Source organism: Natrix helvetica (assembly GCF_964273705.1).
Source record: "Natrix helvetica genome assembly, chromosome: 1".
Classification (NCBI taxonomy): Eukaryota; Metazoa; Chordata; class Lepidosauria; order Squamata; family Natricidae; genus Natrix; species Natrix helvetica.
The window spans coordinates 126,005,008-126,025,770 of NC_138548.1; the positions used below are offsets into that span (position 1 = coordinate 126,005,008).

Below are 20,763 nucleotides of genomic sequence, written 5' to 3' on the forward strand. Positions count from 1 at the left end.
GACATATTTTACTCACACACGGCATACACATTTATCGAAACCCACAGTTCTATTACACGAGGCTTCTTGATGGGAGTCGAGTCAACATTTCATCATGCCTTTCTGGTCTTAATTATTTGCTTATAATTTGGAAGGTTTTCTTTAGTTCAGCCAAGGCAGCTGTTAGCCCTTGCAAAGCCCAAAGCCAAATTCTTAATTGCTAGTTCCTTGCCTATCTATAAGGGAAGCCGAGGAAGCAGAGAGCATTATAGCTAGTCCTCTAGTCCTCGCCTTGCAACCACAATAGAGGCCAATTTTTTTCATTGCTAATCAAGACAGCTGCTAAATGAGTTTTGCCCCATTTTACAACTTTTCTTGCTACAGTTGTTAAGTAAATTGCAATTGCTAGTGACATGGTTGTTAAGTGAATCTGGCTTCCCCCGTTGACTTTGCTTGTCAGAAGATAACAAAAGGTGATCACATGATCCTGGGGCACTGCAATCATTATAAATACATGCCAGTTGCCAAGTGTCTGAATTTTGATCATGTGGCCATGGGGATGCTGCAACAGTTGGAAGTGTGAAAAATGCTCATTTTTTTCAGTGCCATTGCAGCTGTGAATGTCACTAAATCAATGGTTGTACATTAAGGATTATCTGTTTGGTTTCAGATTTGTGCAGTGTGACAGCTACAGCTATCTTCATCTACCAATTTCTCATGTTAGGTACCAGCTTCCATCTGAGAGTCACTGGCATAAATCTTTGCCCACATACCAAGGAAAGGTCAGGAGGTAGCACAATGCCACTGACAGATAAGTGATCAGGTGCCCACAGTTATCTTCCGGCATGTATTATAAATACAGAAATGCCCCGTTTCCTATTCTTCTTCTATAGATAAACAGATGAGTAGAGTTTAAGATTACAAACTTGGTTTAAGATTTTTGGAAATCTGAAATCTTGTCTTTGTTGAATTAAGAAAAACCTCCAAACTAGTTAAATAGAAATTTAGAAAGCATGGCAAGATTTCATGGATAATCCCCAGAAATGTTATCAACTGATTGGTGAGGTTGTAATTCACTCCCCAAGAGGATTTGAAGAGATTTCATAATTAAAATCTAGATAAATTTATTACTCCCATAACTAATTGTAATGATGGAATCTAACAATCTTTTCGATAGACTGATTGTGATAAATATATATATAATCTATTTAGGGAGTATATTTTTCACATATAATAGTCATGCATTTGAAATCAAGAGATTTTGCTTAATCCATTACAAATTAGTGACTGTATTTGTACAATATTTGAACTTTGGTTCAAGCTATTTGGTTATTTCATTGCTCAATGTATTGTATGAACACAAACAAGGGTTAAATTAATAAACTGGTTAAACTGCGTGAATACTATAAATCCAATTGGTTTAGAGGGAATTCCTGAGATAGATTTGAGTAATTTGGAATTAACAGACTGGTTTACTATTTTGTAGTATTAAATATACCATGCAGGTTTCTAGTAACTATTTCCAGAAAGAGAATAAAGATGCTCTGTCAATAGGTATTTTGAATTAGAATACATCAACCCTTCCAAAGTCCCAAGATACTTCCTGATGTCCTCCCAATATTCTGATAAGCATCATGCCGGCCAGTGTTTTTCAACCCTGGCAACTTTAAGATCTATGAACTTCAATTGCCAAAATCTGCTATCATGCTGGCTGGGGAATTCTGGGAATTGAAGTTCACACCTCTTAAAGTTGGCAAGATTGAGAAACACTGCTCTTCCCAGTAGGGCGCGGAGTAAGTAATAAGTTAAATCCTGTTAAAATCTCAGATCAAGAGCAGAGCTGAACAGCTTAATAGTGAAATCTGAGGTCTTAGTGTATTTTTTGTGAAAATATACTATCTTTTGGTCAAGCAACTTTACTGGATTTTTGGCCTGAATACTACATTCCATTAAACCATAATATATCGTCCCTAGACCAACTTAAATCCAAAAACACTAGGCAATTCCTGGAAGGTTGGCTTTCAGACAAGTCAGCCATCAATAAACACAAAGAAATAAATCACTTTTATAGACCTTTCAAAGGAGACATAAAAAATAAGAAGGAACAAAAAACTAGAACACATTCTCACAGAACCAACAGATAAGTAATACCAAACAAAACAGAAAATAATACCCTAATCAAGGAACTACCAAGGGAAAAAACTACACTCCCATCAGCACTGGTAAACTACAGTATATAAGCAAGAAGAAATCTTATATTCGATAACACTGATGATGTTACATAGTTAGGTAATGATGAGCAAACATGTTCAGAGAACATCAAGGCTCCACAACTATAACATGGTAGGATTTTTGTCTTAATGTATCACCTAAACCATGTGCCTTATTCGTGTTTACGGTGGTATTTTCTTTTGCTATTTTTTTTAAACATGAAGTAGGGCAGTCTTGTTTCTCCACATGCAAAAACCTTTGGCCTCACTCCATCACCTAGACCTAAAAACAGTGTAACCATTAGTCTGTTCTGTTACCCTCAGTCTCCAATAGAGGTTTGTTTTGTAATGTATTTCTGGCAGTCTTTCAACAACAATTTTAAGAGCATCAAGTTGGCTGGTTCCCTGCTGCAGAAGAGAAAAAATTGCAAGGCTCTGCAAAGTCTCAGAAGGCCTGGATCAATTCTGGGCAACATTTCCCCACTTCTGCTGCTGCAGCAACAAACATCTGCATTTAGAAGTATCGTGAACATCACCTGGCTGCAAAAATGACAACATGTTCTCCTTCTTTTTACTGTTTGTTCTCCTTTTAAACAAAATAAATATATATATTTGCAGCTGGGTAGGTTCTCCTCATAGTAACCACTCAGAAGTTTTACAAATGGACTTTTAACATGTACGAAAAACAAGGAGGGGTTGGCAGCCCCCCTTTTGTGCTGCATGGGAGTGAGAAGAATTTTGTTACTAATATTGTAGGAACTGCAGCCGTTGGAAATAGTGGTTGGTTGTCACTTTTTGTATTTTCCTGTCAGCTGGAGGGAATGCCTCAGGGCCTATGGTGTCCTGTGCTTGTTCTCAGCAGTTCTAACTTACTCAAAGACCAGATGTTCAGAGAAGCGGCTTTGAATTATCTTTGAGGGACTGTGGTAGTGTTGCATGACATAGAACTGCATATGTTACAAGTGCAAATAATTTTGATTTATCCATGGGCCAGAAATGCAGCCTCCATTTCAAGATTGCCATTGCTGCTTCAGAAATGGTACAGTACTGCCTCAGGCTTAAAGGGGAGTGTTGTTTCTCTCACAGGATGTATTCTTGGCTCACCTCACCTCACTGTTCCTGGGGCTCCATCTGTGCTGATAAGAGTTTTACCAGCATGTGAGCATTAGGCATCTGGAAGGCAGCAGAGGCAGCCAAGGCAAACTCAGAAGCAAGAGACAATATTAAATTAAATGCTTAAAGTAGGATCTCACATTTTAAAATTATGTGTTTTAAAGCCGTAATGGAGGGGGTTATTTTTTTTTATCAGAGCAGCAAAAGACAGACTGACAGATGTTCCTTTAGATCCCATCTTTAAATCACTTAACTCTGATGTGAAAAAACCCCTTGCATTTGCAATTGTGTGTGTGTGTGTGTGTGTATGTATGTATGTGTATTATGTGTGTGTGTATACACACACACACACACACACACACACACACACTATATTGCAAAAAGTATTCACTCACCCATCCAAATAATCAGAATCAGGTGTTCCAATCACTTCCATTGCCACAGGTGTATAAACTCTCGTATCTAGGCATGCAGACTGTTTTTACAAACATTGGTGAAAGAATGGTCGCTTTCAGGAGCTCAGTGAATTCCAGCATGGAACTGTGATAGGATGCCACCAGTGCAACAAATCCAGTCGTGAAATTTCCTTGCTCCTAAATATTCCACAGTCAACTGTCAGCTGTATTATAAGAACGTGGAAGTGTTTGGGAACGACAGCAACTCAGCCACGAAGTGGTAGGCCACGTAAACTCATCCAACATCAGTGTGTGACCTCACAAATGCGCTTCTGGAAGAATGGTCAAAAATTCCCATAAACACACTCCCGAACCTTGTGGACAGCCTTCCCAGAAGAGTTGAAGCTGTTATAGCTGCAAAGGGTGGACTGATGTCATATTGAACCCTATGGATTAGGAATGGGATGTCACTTACATTAAGTTCATATGCGAGTAAAGGCAGGTGAGCAAATACTTTTGGCAATATAATGTGTATGTATGTATGTATGTATGTATGTATGTATGTATGTATGTATGTATGTATGTATATTGTGAATGTCTATGTGTTTGCTTTATCCCTTGCTTACAGCAAGTAGAAATCTGCAGGATTTATTATGTTGGCAGCTGTCCACAATGTGGCAACTGTCCAATTATATATTCTTCATTTATGATTCTGGAGCTACTGGAGGCAGGCAAATTGCTGAACTCCAGAGTTGTGCTCTAAAAATTCTCTCTCCCTTTCCTTCATTGCTGTACCTGAAAAATCCAGATGGAGAAAGTGATTCTTCCCACTTCGTACACACAGACACCCACCCACAGATAGAGAGACAGAGAGAGAGGGAGGGAGGGAGGGAGGGAGGGAGAGGGACGCATGCACACAGAGAGAGAGAGCTTATAGAACAATGGCAAGAATATAAGGAAGCAACTGATATGTGGTATGGAAATTCTGCATCCTGCCCAGAAATATGACCATTCTTAATTATAGGATAACAAAATCATCTATTTTTCCATGAACAGGTACATTGGAAACGACTGTGGTCCTGAGTGCAGAATTAAGGAAACATGCATGGAAAGTCCTTCCTGCCACTCTTCTTCAACTAAGCCAGTGAAGAGTGAAGGTTGAGAGGACTCAGTCCGGAACTAGGTATTTCTGCGGTGTTTTCTATTGGGATGGTACTTCAATGAATAGATCCAATGGCTAGGTACCAAGTTGGAGGGCAAAAATAAAAGTCAGGTGAGTCCTTAAAAAAAAAGAAAAAGCAGAGAGGCAAAATGAGGACATCAGTGATTGCTGGTATAGCCACAGAAACTCAGCAAGTAGAAATAGATCAGTGAGAGGTTCAGTACACATATACAAAAGATAGAAAGGGCTTAAAAATATTGATATAACAAAATAATCCTGCTCACAATTCCATTAAGATGAATAGGTGTGGAGCACTATAATAGCATGAAAGGCCTCCCACAATGTACTTTCCACCCCAAGCAAGATAATTAGGAAACTGGAGGCTAAAACATATGAAGAACAGTTGCAGGAATTGGGTATGTCTAGTTTAATGAAAAGAAGGACTAGGGGAGACATGATAGCAGTGTTCCAATATCTCAGAGGCTGCCACAAAGAAGAGGGAGTCAAGCTATTCTCCAAAGCATCTGAAGGCAGGACAAGAAACAATGAATGGAAACTAAATAAAGAGCGACCCAACCTAAAACTAAGGAGAAATTTCCTGACAGAACAATTAATCAGTGGAACGACTTGCCTGTGGAAGTTGTGGGTGCTCCATCATTAGAGGTTCTTAAGGGATCGGACGGCCTGAAATGGTAGGGTCTCCTGTTTGAACAGGTAATTGGACTAGAAGACCTCCAAAGTCTGTTCCAACTGTGACATTCTGTTAATTCTGTTAACCATCTTAGATTACCAAATTATAGAAATAAATTATAGTTATGGGCTAAATGAGCCAATGTGTAATCTACATTGTGAACCTTCTGTCTATTTTGGGCAGGCTATTAACTAGAATAGTCTGCAGAGAAGAGTTTTCATCTAAATGAAAAAGAATTAAATTTGAACAATGAAAATCTCCTCTTTCTCCTATTGTCATATTTAAAAAACTGCAATATGGATACTAACCATACAGGTAAGTCACGTTAGTTTTGCTGCGATAATGCAGCTGAATTGCATGTGGGAAGTCCCATTTTCAATCTGATGTTATCACAAGATTTAAAAAAAATCTGTGATGAGAAAGGCTTTGCTCCTTATCTGGAGACTCACTGTCAACCAGAGAAAATCATAACGGGTTGGCCTGACAATGAGCCTGTTCATTTAAGTATGTGCAAAATTTAATGTTCCAGGAATTCTGGAATATTCCATTCCTCCTCCAGATCATCCAATCCAGCTGTTCTGGGTTGATTTCTTCAGCTGAATAACTTAATTCTGTGAATCCAAAGTATTCCAGGTGAAATAAGCCTACTTTAACCCTGGACCATATCTGTAATGCCAGTTCTAATTCAATGGATTAATTTCTGAAAAAAACTGCTGGACTACCTCAGGACAGCTGAATTGGCAAGGTCTGGAGGAGGAAGAGAATGTCCCAAGTCCTCCAGAACATTCCATTCCCACAACATAATTTTTGCACATCCTCATGGTTGTCTATAAGGCATCTTTCTATAATCACTAAACTACTGCCCCTCCAAAATGTAATAAGCTATTTATAAGAACTGATGAGTAACTGAAATGGTTTAGTTACTGTAAAATATTAGAAAAAATAAATATTAAATACATGGCCTCTGTAAATATTGTGCCCTTATTCAGTATGTGTGAATGAGGTCAGGGTCCCTGACTATCAATAAAGCAGATACTGAGTTGACTAAAGTCACAGGGCACTTCCAAACTGCCCTAGTTTCTTTACAATCCTACTAAAGCTTTTTGAAGGCAACCAACAACCATCTGCACTGCTGCTGATTTTCAAATGTTGGAAATGAGATCACCACTGCTCTTTCCAGTTGACCAATAAGAAAGTGCAAAACACATCTTTAGTTAGTGCCCCCTTTCTATCTGTTCTTTTAAAAAGTTTACATGGTATGTGTTTATCTAATTTTTCCATTACTCTTCAAAGACGTAACAGCAATGTCTATGAAAGAGGTGGGGGCAAGACTAGATTCAGCCCAAGGCAAGGCAAAAGTCCTTGCCAAAGAGGAAAAAGGTCCCCCATCACCTCAGAAGAGTATTTCAAACAGATTTTCTTCAGTGCAATTACAGAGACATCACAGCTAAGCCAGAAATAAATGAGTTTGGTGGCTGAAACAGAAGAGGATGTATTAGGGCCAATTTGGCAGATCTTAAATGATGCTTGTAAGACTAGCCTATGAAGATCAGAAAAACTATAAAGCATGAGAGTTTGAGGGTCACCCTTTCCAATTCAAGTTCAGAGATAGTTCTGGAGTAGTATAAAGATCCCATATGGAAATGGCCTTTTCCCCTTCACAAGGCCACAGTTCTTCCTCCTCTTGGCCCTAATTTGTTCACATCTTGTTGCCTTCTTTGTGCTATATAACTACCATATACTGTATATAATTATATATTATACAACTATAATACTGATAGCAGTGAGGACAATTAAAAAGTGGAACACCTTGCCTTCAGAAACCGTGGGCGCTCCATAACTGGAGGTTTTTTAGAAGAGTCTAGAGCAGTCACTTATCTGAGATGGTATAGGTTCTCCTGCTTGAGCAGGGGGATGGACTAGAAGACCTCCCAGGTCCCTTCCAGGTCTATTACATTCTAAAAAAATCATCTGGAGCTTATTTAACCTTCATTTCCAGTGAATACATAATCTGGATTATGTATATATAATTATGAATTTTGGGATGATATTTATAACACTACATATTATAAAAATTATGCTGAATCTTTTCCCATAAAATAAATTGCTCACAACGAAAGGTTGCACAAGAATTTCCATCATGGGACCCATGGATACCAAGCCCACCTCTGAGGATTTCCATGGTGCCTGGCATGCCACTGTCCTTAGCACCGTGTTATTTGTGTAAGTCAAAACGAACAGGAGAATAAATGCATGCATCGCAGAACACAAGAACGCAGTAAGAAAAAAAGAAAAAAAGTCCTCCCTTTTCCAACACCTTAAAGCTACAGGACATGAAATTAATTTTGAAGGAACCAAATTAATCTCCAAAACTGAACACTTCAACAAGAGAATAATTATGGAAGCTATCGAAATAGAGAAACACCCCCACAACATGAATAAACGTGATGATACCTCCCGCCTACCAGACATCTGGAAACCAGCCCTAGTCAACAAACGAGCCCCACCCACCACCCAGGCCGTTACAACACAAACAACAAAGGACACACAGCCAGCACCAATCAGCACCAATCTACCAATCATGATACAACCACACAGCCAATCAATCCACTTACTGAAAGAAAACCAGCACTCCACACACACCCCACCAAGATTTATAGAAAGACGGCAGCTCCGACCACGCTTTAAGCCGAAAACACCAGCCTGAAGATGGCGAGTGAGACCTCGCCGAAACGTTGCCAAGACAATCTCAATCTTATATATTTATAGTGATTTTTTAAAATGCAAAGTTAGAAGGGTTTCTTTTTCTTATTTTTTAAAAATCTGTCTTTTGTTTCTTATGAATGTGGAAGATAGTTGTCTTTTATTTGAGAAAAAAAGAGTTTATTGCTAATAATAGTGAACAGATTGGTAAATTCTAACACAAAGTATTGCGGCTTTCGCTCTTCCTTGGGTTACCAAAGAAATATTCTCTTTTCCCAACGGGACAAGCCTGCCCAACTTGCGCCAGCAGAAGAGGCCTGCTATGGATCCCGTCTGCTAAGGAATTAAAGCAAGCAGGGTCAAGGCCTTCTCCACTGTGGCCCCATCGCTCTGGAGCATTCTACTTCCAGAGAAGAGAACGCCTCCCTCCCCCTCCATTTTGGTCTTCTGGAAGGGTATGAAAACATGGCTTTGCCAGTTGGCCTGAGGCCCTGAGTGGGGCTTTCACTGCTGGAGGTGGCTGATGGGAATAAGAAGCCCTCATTCCTGTCCCGTCTGTCTCTTATCTCACTTAGTTGCAGTCTTACTACAGTTTTAATAATATTTTATTCTGTATAGCTTTCATCTTTTCATTATTTTTTTAATTGCTTTATCTTGTAAGCCAGCCGGAGTCACATTGTAGGGAGGATGGGTGACATAAAAAATTAATAAAAAAGGTAAATAAATATTAATAGCTAGGAATTAATAGTTTATTCATAGCCATTACTATTAATGAGATTGTTGCAGAAAATGACAGGCTTTAGACTTCTCAGGATACAGGAAGAGTTTATTTGGCAGCCAGGTTCAGAAACGTTAGCCCATGGCTAACATTGCAAATTCTGAACAACCTTCATTATTGAAGCACGCATTCTTATACATTCTCTAAGACAGCGTAACACGGAAACACTTAACTCATTTCTTATTAGTTACCTTGAGGAAAAAGCCTTATAAGGAGATGGGGGGTCTTACTTCTCCTTTTGTTACAGGTATGGACTGCGTGTCATTAACGAACTTTAATTGAACCTTGTGGTTTTGGACTTTTGTCATAGGGACGTTTGCTGGAACATGTTGTGGTTGAAGGCTGATGACATTTCCCTGTCCCTTTAAGCAAGCTTCTAACTGTCCCTTTTATGCCACGTCTTCATTCTTATATTTTAATCCAATTTTATTCTACTTTAAGATAATAGCTGAAGGTTGTATTTTTCACAGATTAGGTTTCCTCTGGGTTGTGAGGAATAGTGTGCAATAGCAGCTACTTATTTTGTCTCTGTTGAAGGGGCATCAGAGGATCCTAGGCTGAAAATGAATTTGCCGTGCCAGACTAAATGTTCCTGATTTAGAAAGTAATTGTTACACTTGGATAAATGATGTGCTTCTGCGCAATCAATGAACCTTCAGGATCACCTCTGTGTTATCAGTGTAAGCCAGGTTTCTGCCTGTAGTCAGAAGAATAACATTACTTTTGCACTGAATAGTTTTTCTAAATAAAGTAGGCTGGCATGAGACAGAAAATTATTCCAACCCCAGGAATTTTTTTAAGGTAAAACACACCACCACACTAGTTAAAACAAGGCCTCCTCATTTCACACTCCCCCAGAGTTGAAGGGTCTTAAGAAATGTCATTTACATATGAAGTTATGAGAAAATGTGTAAGCCATATCAAGAAATGTTTTCGAAATTCATCTCACCACTGAGTATTCTGGAGCTTTGAATATAGATTGCTGGAGTAGGTACTGTATGTTAGTACAGAGAATTACTTTTATATTCAGGCACCCACCCAAAATTTTCAGTTGCCAGGCGACCGAGGAATCAATTAACTTCTTCACGGAGCACTTATTCAGCTCTTGCAGAACAGTGATTCTCCACAGAATCAGTGTTTGGGGCTGTTTGGTATTTCCCTGACTGACAGATGTTTAATAGAGTTTGGGAAGACCAAATAGGAAGACGAGAGGAACCTCTTGAATGACGGGAGGAGTGGCAGGAGGGCACTTCATCATCTCCATGATCCTTTACAAATGGATTCAAACCATGGATCCTCCAGAATAGGACCACGACATTTGAGCTACAAAAATGCAAAAGACCACTAGCGACCGTCACATGGTTGGAGACATTATCTGGTAGTCAAAACAGCTAGCGTAGTCCTCTGCTAAAGGTCAAGAAAGCCCAGACTATTAAGCATGACTTGATGATTTGAACCTGTGGAGTTATGTTCTCTTCTGTACACATTGAGGTGCCAAACTCAATTTCATTGAGGGGCGCATCAGGGTTATGTTTGACCTCAGGGTGGATGTGGCCAGGGTGAGCATAGCCAGCTCGACATCACTCATATTGGGAGCGCCTGTGGTGCAGTGGTGGGTTGCCAATTTTTTTACTACCAGCTCGGGCGTGCTCCCACGCGTGCTCGCATGCGCAACACTTCTGCACATGCATAGAAGCGTCCGGGCGGATGGGCAGAGCCTCCTGCCACCGCTACTACTGGTTCGCCCAATCCAGGCCAAACTGGGAGCAACCCACCTCTGCTGTGGTTGCCTGAGAGCTCTTCCAGCCAAAAAGGGGTCCCAAGCTCTGTTTTAAGCTGCAATGGCCTCCTGCAACCCTCTGCCAGCAAAAACGGAGCTTGGGAGCTCCTGAGCTCCATTTTTGCTGGCAGAGGCACTGCGGGCTGGTCCGCTATTTCCAGGTGGCTCCGTGAGCCAGATCTAAGCACCCTACGGGTCACATCCGGCCCCCAGGTCTTCAGTTTGACATCCCTGGTATAGATCAAGGAGAAGGAGAAATTATGAATTCCCCTGAAAAGGCACTTGGCTCTTTCTACATGAATTAATTTCCTACATAGCTAGCACTGCACATGGCAAGAAGCTGTGTAGGCATTGCCATATGTGAGTGTGTTTTTCAGAATAATCTATGTTGCAGTGGCCATGGGGTTTGGGGCTATTGCCTACGCACTTTGCAAAACAGAAAGCTGAGCCTTTGTTTCCATGTGTGGTGTTGTAGAGAAGCAATTTCCTTCACAGATGCAATCTCCTAAATAAAGCAAGCCGTGTGTGAAGCGGTAGCTATTAGTTAGGGTACTGTATTAAATAGAAAATACACAAAACCAAATTGGGAGTTCCAGTGGCCTTCTATAATCTGTCTTAATGGCTTGGGGTGTTTAATGAAGATGCTGGGATCAGCATAAAAGAAATGTCAGTCAAGAAACCATGGAGAGGTAGCAATAAGACTGGGAAGAAGCAATAGCACTTAGACTTATGTAATGCTTCACAGTGCTTCACAGCCCTCTCTAAGCAGTTTACAGAGTCAGCCTATTGCCCCCAACAATCTGGGTCTTCGTTTTACCCAGCCTTGGAAGGATGAGAGGCTGAGTAAATCTTGAGCCGCTCAGAATCAAACTGCCAAACTGCAGGCAGCCAGCAATCAGCAGAAGTAGCCCGCAGTACTGAATTCTAACCACTGCACCACCATGGCTCTCACCACTAGCCTTCGCAACCCAAAAGCAGAAAGTGAGTCTGTTAGTCTATTCACTCCTACCTGGCCAAGCAGGAACACAATTTGCTGAGCAGCCTCACCTCCTCCACTCTTCATTCCGCAAACGTCACCTAATAATCTTACCTAGGAATGAAGGATTCCCTGGGCAAGGTGGGTGTAGATACATCATTAGCATTACAGCTCCACAAGGTAATTATAGTTCTAATGAGGACAATAGAGTAAGGCATAGAGGACAGATTAATATCGCTGAATTTTATCTTTCATCTCTCTCTCCAGTGAGTTCTCAAGTTCTTATCTGAGCATTAGTTTATCTGAACTGTCCACTGATCTGACGTAGCTTTCCTCTGAAATAAAAAGGCTACTATGTGAGCCAAGGAGGGCCAGTTTAGTGTAGTGATAAGGCTGGAAACCGGGAGACCATGAATTCTACTCCTATCTTAGGCATGGACCTAGCTGGGTGACCTTGGGCTAGTCACTCTCTCCGGGGGTGGTTTCCGGCTGTTGCTTGATGCGCGTTACATGCGCATGTGCAGTGCTAAAAAAACCCAAGATGGCGGCATCTATGGCAGCGCAGAGAGAACCAGTTCGGGGGCGTGGCAGGCCGAGTTACTACCTACTCGGCAGAACCGGTCCGAACCAGTAGGAACCCACCTCTGACTCTCTCCCACCCTTAGGAAAAAGACAATGCAAACCGCTTCCAAACTATCTTGTCAAGAAAATCGTAGGACTTATCTAGGTAATCTTTAGGGGTCAGTACTGGCAACAGGGAGGAGGAGGAGGAGGAGGAGTATAGGAGGGAATAGGGTGCAAGGTGGATAGAGGATAAACCTGAAAGCAGTATGTTTACTTCTGCTCCTTATATTCTTCCATTTTCTGTGTAGCTGACTTTGAAGATTCTTGTTCTTAAGGTCTGCTGTGAATACTGATCCAGATATTCTATGTACACCGATCCCCTCACTGTTTCTCTGGAGGCCTTAATGAGCATTGTGCATGAATAAGTAGCAAGACGGATTGCACAGCCTCTCATAATAATAGCCAAAGCCCAACAGGTAAGCATTACACCCATAAAGGCCAGTTGATTTTGTTTTCAGTGAACTGTGATGTGAACTTGCTGCTCCTAACGTTACAACTGTCCTGTCCATCAACCTTGTTGTCTCGAAGCCCTTCCAATTCCATTCAGTACCCCGCTCAACTGTTTTGAGACTGTTTGGGCAATTGGAAGGCTACAAGGCTACAACGGGACAAATTTGCATGCAGGGAACCAGCAGCCAATCAGCCCTAAAGGGTTTTTTCCCCCTGTAGTAGCTAAGGACGAAGGAGTGCCACTCAATCACTCCTTGCCCGCCATGCAGAAATTGATTGCATTGTACTGTTGACCTGGCTTATCCTTTTCCTCTCATTTGACAAATCAAAGAAAAGAAATGCATGCCATTCATACCGTTGCCTGCTTCCAATCTTCTTAAGCCTGCAGATACTGGCATGCCAGGATTACCACATGTTTGGTTCCTTTATCCTAGTGTTTCTCAACTTCGGCAACTATAAGATGGTTGGATGTCAGCTCCTAGAATCCCCCAAGCCAGCATGCTGGCTGGAGAATTCTGAGAGTTGAAGCCCACCCATCTTAAAGTTGCTAAGGTTGAGAAATACTCCTATTGCCAGATTAGCCAACGCAAGCACATGGTAGGCAGAGAATGTCTAGGACAGTGATGGCGAACCTTTTTTGGCTCGCGTGCCACAAGTGGGGGGAGCGCACGGGGGTCGTATGCGGGCATGCCACACCCACAATGCAACGCGCGACCGCCCCAGTGCGCATGCGCGCACAACGTGAGACACCCCCCCATTTTTACATGCTTTTTTCGCCCTCCCCAGGCTCCAGGGGCTTTATAGGAGCCTGGGGAGAGCGAAAGGAGCCTCCCCCGACCCCCCGGAGGCCCTCCGGAGGCTTCAGGGACCGTCTGGAGGCTTCCCTGAAGCCTTCGGAGCCCTTAAAACCACCCTCCGAGCAAACTGGAAGTGACTTCTGGGTTGCTCGGAGGATGGTTTTAAGCGCTCCGAAGGCGTCAGGGAAACCTCCGGACGGTCCCTGAAGCCTCCGGGGGCGGGGGAGGCTCTTTTCGCCCTCCCCAGGCTCCTATAAAGCCTCTGGAGCCTGGGGAAGGCGAAAAATAGCTTTTAAAAAGGTGAACTCAGTTGGCCAGCCCGCGCATGCGCGCTGGCCAGCAGACAGGGCAGCGCCTCATGTGCCCTGACAAATGGCTCCGCGTGCCACTTGTGGCACGCGTGCCATAGGTTCGCCATCACTGGTCTAGGACTCTCTTCTATCCCCTCAAGTTCAGGAGAAGGAAACCCCAGACAGCATAGAGCAAGATCAGAATGTCATCTTTTCCATTATTATATCTGTGGTGTCCTTGGCACATTCTGGGTTTGACTGCACAAGCAAACGGCCAAGCTCAGAGAGCACCAAGGAGCCCACGAGGACCCCACAGTTCAACCCTGAGCTACAAATATTCTCTTCTGTTAATTACAGCATCATACAGGGATGGGGAGAAAAATCAACACAATCCCTTGTTGACTCTTCATTTCTATCTGGAAGCCCCTGTAGCCTTTTGTTTACCAGAACCAAAGCAAACAGAGAGCAGTGCTATCACCTTAACTTTTGCCTCTTCATTTGCAGATTAGTCACTGGCAAAAGAAAAATCACACTCACAAAATTAATCCAAGAGCAATTTTCACACTAGAAAGTAAAAAGTACAAAATCCAGAAACTTCTGTCTCCATGGGTAGCAGAACAGACTTCAGAGAAATAAACATTTCTTGTCATATAAACACGCATGCATGCACGGTATTTGTATCATGCATGCCACATGTCACACTTTAAGGTTCATTACAGAAGTTTTTTTTTTGAACAGTGAGAGATATTACTTGCTTTCTAATGTACTCAGTATGTTAATTCCATGTTCTTGACTTACTTTCTGTCAGGTTGCCAGAGGGCTACTGTGTCTTAAGGGCAATGCCTTCTTACATTATTTCACCAGTTGGAGCATTTGAATCATCCTAAACACTAGAGCTACCACATCTGAACTGCAAAAATACAGATGAAGACTAAATGGCAACAATGAAAGTATATAACTTGGATGCCATCTAATGGTTGTTCAGATTTTTACAGGTTTTAGTCATACTGACAACTTTTTTATGAATCAAGAGTTCAGCAACACTGCACTCTTGTCCCAAATCCACAATCGTGTTAATGAAATGGTCTCATGCTTCTTCTACCAACGTGAAAAGGACAGGGATTGCATCTTGGTTCATATTTTCTATTGGTGCACTGTAACTCCACATGCTTCATAACATAATTCTTTCACTCTGTTCCAAGCAGTATCCATATCACCTCTCTTACTTCCATTCTGCATTCATTCCATTGAGAGAACGATCAATCTTTTACTAATTTTTTTAAATACAGGACTCATTTTTTCTTCTTCCTGTGATTGTTCTGTTTCCCTGTATGACCACTGCAAGTCTGTAAAGCAAAGGGGAGTTGAAGTAAGACGTTATTTCACTTAGCAATTCTTTGCTTTACGACTGAGTTGCTGGTCCCAACTGTGGTTGCTGTCACAGGCACACAAGAAAGGAATGGGGCATGTGTTGCAACAGCCCAACACAACTTCCATCATTTGGACAAAAGGCTCCAATCCTGCAGATTCCCAAATCTGTGTTGCCGAAATAACGGCACCATTGTTTGTGCTGAAAGACAAGAGCATCAGTGAAGCAGGATAAATGCCTAATGAAAAGTTATGATTGTAAAGCAGATCTTTTTGGATCGTTTTAAGAGTGAGACTTGAGAAAAATGAAAGAAATTGCAGTGAAAAAGACCTGTCATAAAACATTTTATTCTCCAAGGCACCTGAGGGTAGAACAAGAAGCAATGCGTGGAAACTAATCAAGGAGAGAAGCAACTTAGAACTGAAGAGAAACTTCCTGACAGAACAATTAATCAGTGGAACAGCTTGCCTCCAGAAGTTGTGAATACCCCAACACTGGAAGTCTTTAAGAAGATGTTGGATAGCCATCTGTCTGAAACGGTATAGGGTTTCCTGTCTAGGCAGGGGGTTGGACTAGAAGACCTCCAAGGTCCCTTCCAACTCTGCTATTGTATTGTATTGTATTTTCATCATTGCCATAATTGAGAACGATTGTTGAATGAGGCCGTTGCTAGACAAGGCCTAACTGTATACAAATGGGGCACAACCTTCTTTTCATCATTGATCCCTTGGCCCCTTGACCCCACAGATATCTCTATCAAGAAATCTGGGGGGCAGGGATGGAATACACGCTTCCCACCAAACAACAAAGAAAGTATAGCTACCGTGATTGGCTACTACACCATACATTCATGAGACAGGATCATATATTAAATTCATGGAAGACGCAAGACACAGCTGAAGAGTTATAAGGCTCTTCCTTTTCTAACAGGACTTCCATTAGGCTGGGCTGCAGAATCTGGAGGGCCTTAAGAGGGGTCACTGAGAGAAGAATTTCCTATCTCTTTCCTGCCATCTGCTGACCGTCTGAATTTCTGCAGCCTGGATCTGGTAGTCCTTATAATGTGAACAATCTTTCTCTCTGTAGTGGAAACAATTGAGTACACTGGGCTTTCTGTAGATTACGGGCATTATATTATACATGTGGTGGTGTTTACGATAGATGTTCATGGAATGAGAACTTTCAGATTCTGATTAGATGGCCATCTGTGCATGATTGTTCTGTCCTCCAGGTTTTGGACAAATATGTGCAAATAAAAGTAGGGTTTGAGACGCCACCTGCAATATTAAACTTCCCACAAACATACAGCAATGATGATTTGAACTTTACTTATTTTAAAGTTCTGAGACAACCTGAGAATGTCCAGACCTTACAATATTTATCTTCGCAAATATTAAACATAGATTAGATTTGTAAGACCCTCATCTAGATAAGCTCATAATATCCTTGTCAGAAACAGCCTTCTGAGACCTATTGGCTGTGTTCACACAACATAAAATGCCTTGTTAATACATTAAGCCTAGCTGTGGTTCAGCACATCATGCAAATGTGGCCCCTGGAATTGGCAGGGTTTTCCAACAGGGTTGTGAACCCATATAGGATATGACCTTCATCTGCTTGACTACATGACTGTCCGTTCCATTTTGGAAAAAGAAATGCCGCCGTGTGATTCTCTGGTTCATTGGACCATCCTCAGAGAAATACAATCTTGAGTGGGTGCTAAATCCAAATGCATTACCACACGTATTGTAGATTTATCTCTGGAAAGGAATGGAGTACACACTAAGGGGGCCAACTTGGAGCAGCTTCACCAAGCAGGTCAAACACTAGACTGATTTAATTTGAAAGAGTTGCTCTGTCTTGGGAGACGTTTCAGCCTAAATGTCTTCTCTTTTTTTATGTGTGGAAATATGTTTGCTTCTATTTAGTTACTGATTCAAAGAAACAGGAACTCCCTCTGGCTGTCAGTCTCATAATCTAGCACTAGTTTGGCAGGCGACTGTCAAAGCTGTAATGCAGGATACTAGAGCCTCTCCGCCGCAGCTCATTGGACCATGCTGATTTAAGAGTGACTTCCACTTTACAATGTGTCCCTTTGAACAGAAGCCTCCACCATATTGTGCACAATGACAAACACACTTGGAGTACTGTAGGTAGGACTAAGGCGGTTGGTGAGCTGGTAGCAGTTTCTATCACGCCCTCAGCACCGAGAAGAACCAGATCATACAAAAGCTATGTGGGAAGAGGGGATGATTCAGTTGACAAAGTGAGTAAAAGCAGCCTTTCCAGGAGTGTGCTGGCCGGACAGGAGGCGGTTTAATTTCCTGAAAGGGCTCAGGTTGCAAATGTTAATGATTGCCCTAACTTGGGAAAGAGGGAAGAATGGGACCGGCCCACTACCCCACATAGTTGCACATTTGCTGGGCCACAAAAAGAGATGCTTTGCTATCCCCTACAAAGAGCCATAGAGGCGCAGAGGTTAGAATGCAATATTGCAGGCTAATCTGCCCACTGCCGGGAGTTCGATTCTCATTGGCTCACAATTGACTCAGCCTTCCATCCTTTCGAAGTCAATAAAATGAGGACCCAGATTGTTGGGGGCAATATGCTGCAAATGGTAAACTGCTTAGAGATGGCTGTAAAGCACCAAAGTGATACCGGTATATAAATCTAAGAGCTCCGTGCTATTATGTAATTCCCATCCTGTTTCTAAGAGCTCCAACAGCCTCACCAAGCCTTCCCTAACTTCAGAATGGAGAGGTCTCCCTGGCCCACTTTAGCTTTCAAGGGGTTTTACCCTAATGCTAATAAGCAACTGTGGTTCTGTAGATGGGGGTGTTATTCCCCTCTTACTTGTTAACGTTTCATTCTTATTCTCTAATAAAAGACAAGGGGTGAGATTAAGGGTACAGGTTCTCAGGATGATAAATCTTCCTCTGAATTAAGACCAGGAAAGGCATTCATTCAGGCTTCCCTTTTCCTCCCAGTTCTGTTCATTCCACAAGATCCAATGACTGGGAAGGACCAGGCTTAGTTAATGGCAGGTGTTCAGCGTCTACAGAAGTTCCCCGTTCCTGTCCTACACTGTGACCCAGAGGGCTGTTCAGTTTATGCCAGGGATGGATTTCTAAAAGAAAGAAATACAGGAGCTAAGTCCTGTAGGACCAAACTCCCTGCAACAGGAAACCTGATTCATTGGGAGAAGCCATATTTACTTATCAATAAGGGTGATGAATTTGATACACAATCAGGCACCCAGTTATCATCTTACCAGCCTGGCACTGGATTACAGACCCTGCCCTTTTGCAGTGCTGCTAAATATGACTCCGATGTGTTAGGGCTGAAGAATTGGGTCTCTTGGGAAAGCAGGGCTGATTATTTCCCCTTGGGAAGCTTAGTGGTCATTGTTAACGCAGCAACTGTTCTGCCCAGGTAGGGCTCAAGCATGCAGTCCCACAAGAAACCACCCTCCTCCCACTTTATCCATACCTTCCATATCGGTGACTGTCACGGTGGCTGTGCTGACGGCTTCACCATGCTTGTTCTTGGCCACACAGCTGTAGATTCCAGCATCAGCCACCTTGCTGTTGAAGATTTGGAGGCTGCCATAGTCTTCCTCTTCTTCTTCTTCCCCTTTGACCTTCTTCTTGATGGAAGCAAGAGGTTCCTTCTCCTTGTACCAGGTCAGGCGCGGCCGGGGGTTGCCGGTCACGGCCACCTTCAGCAGGAAGTCATGGCCGATGCTAACAGCTGTGTCTTTCAGCTCCTGCAGAAAAATCGGAGCCGCGGGGCCTCCTTGCTCCGCCGTGACTTTGGCTCTCTTAGGAGGGATGGCAGGGCTTGGAGGAGCTCTGCCGGGCACCCGTCCTGTCTGCTCAGCTTCTTCTGTGCCATGGATGAAAATATTCTGCTCCTGAGCTTTCTGCATGGTTTAGGGCCTCACTGACTTTTGCACGGTCTTCGGTTGCAAGTGATGTTGCATAAGACACCCCCACCCACCCCCAACCTAGGACTCTGCAATCTCTCAGCCAGATAGGGCCCTGCGCAGCCCCCCGGGCAGCTGTTTCCCTTCCTTGATGTTCACCCTCTCTGTGTGAGACCCCCCAATTGCTGGGCATCTGCCAGGGGGCACTGACGCTGCTCCAGGTGCCTGCCCACCCAGCCGGACAAGTCCCAGAAGGTTCCTTTGCTGCCAGGCAGGGGGTTATTTTTAGGATGGTCTCAGGTTGCAGCCAGCCCATCTCAATACACTGAGAGAGCTAGACTCTTTGCAGAGGGCACAATCCTCTCCATTCACACAACACCCCTGCCCTCATTCTGGAACTCCTAACATCTTTACTGTCTTTTTACGGTCCCACTGCTCCTCATTCCACTGAATTACACCCCCTCCCTTTTAGAGGAAGGGAAATCCACAAGGAAAAATCCTCCAGCCCCCATTTAGTTCCTCCCTCCCTCTCTTCCTCCCAAGCAGCAGCTGTTTTCTGACATGTCACATTCCTTGACCGAAGCTGAGAAGAGCCAAGTATATGACTGGAGTGGCTCAGCTTCTCTAGCAAAGATAAAAGTGGGTGGATACAGTTTGCCAAATTGGGACATAGGGGGCCTCTTTGGGCCAGCCCTCCCTTTCCTCATTTCTAGACAATTCACGCTGGGCACACTTCAAATGGAGGATGGAGATAAAATGCTCCCTTCTATGACCCCAGTGGGAATATTTGAAGAAATGATCCTTTCCCAAATTCTAAACAAAGCCCATTTCCCCCTCTATATCACTTTAAAAAAAAAAAAACATCCCACATTTTGTAAGAGGAGTTGCAGGCAGTGTGCATAGTGCTCTCTCCTATTTTTCCCCTGTGGGTTGAAGATGTTGGAAGTTATCACCCAGCCCTCTCCCAGAAAAATGAAATATCCTAGGAAATATTGAAAAGGCAGAATATTTCTCTGGATGTGAAAAGAAACATGTTTCGAAAAGACAAGGTAACTCTCCCCGCAGCTTCCTGCCCCCACCTTTTGTCCATGAGTCATTAAAGGCCAAGCTAGTCCACTTCACATAATAAAAGACTTCTCCCCTTCACCTCCATGGGGAAGGTAATAAAGGCATGGTAATATAACTGACCACATGGCATCTGAACTCAACGAAACCTGGATTTAAAACAGCCTAGAGGATTGCCCCTGCATGGGCCCATATGAGTCTGAAACCAATCAGAATACATTTCTTACACAGTAACAGGAAACAGAGAGGTGGGACCGAACAGATTATAAAAAGCCTTGCAACTCCTTCTTCTTCCCTTTTCTTCTTCATCACCCAACACCTGGAAGCATGTGATCACCTTTTTCCCCAGGACCTCCAGCCATGCGGTCCTGTCCTCCATTAAACCATCTTTGTAAGCAGCCTCCATGCCTCCAGTGTATTTTTCCCCACTTGGGGGCGAACCCAGAAGGACATTTC

The 20,763-nt window shown here is 42.9% G+C and overlaps 1 protein-coding gene across 2 annotated transcripts in view; it reads right to left on the reverse strand.

The window, feature by feature from the left end:
• The window catches only part of SPEG (striated muscle enriched protein kinase), a 140,322-nt gene extending 120,941 nt beyond the window's left edge, over positions 1-19,381 (reverse strand). For both annotated transcript variants that reach the window (XM_081944104.1, XM_081944107.1), the window contains exon 1: positions 18,807-19,381. In XM_081944104.1, coding sequence (XP_081800230.1) covers positions 18,807-19,245 — 439 coding nt within the window. In that variant the 5' untranslated portion in view covers positions 19,246-19,381. The remainder of the gene's footprint in view (positions 1-18,806) is intronic.
• Between the last annotated feature and the right edge of the window lie 1,382 nt (positions 19,382-20,763).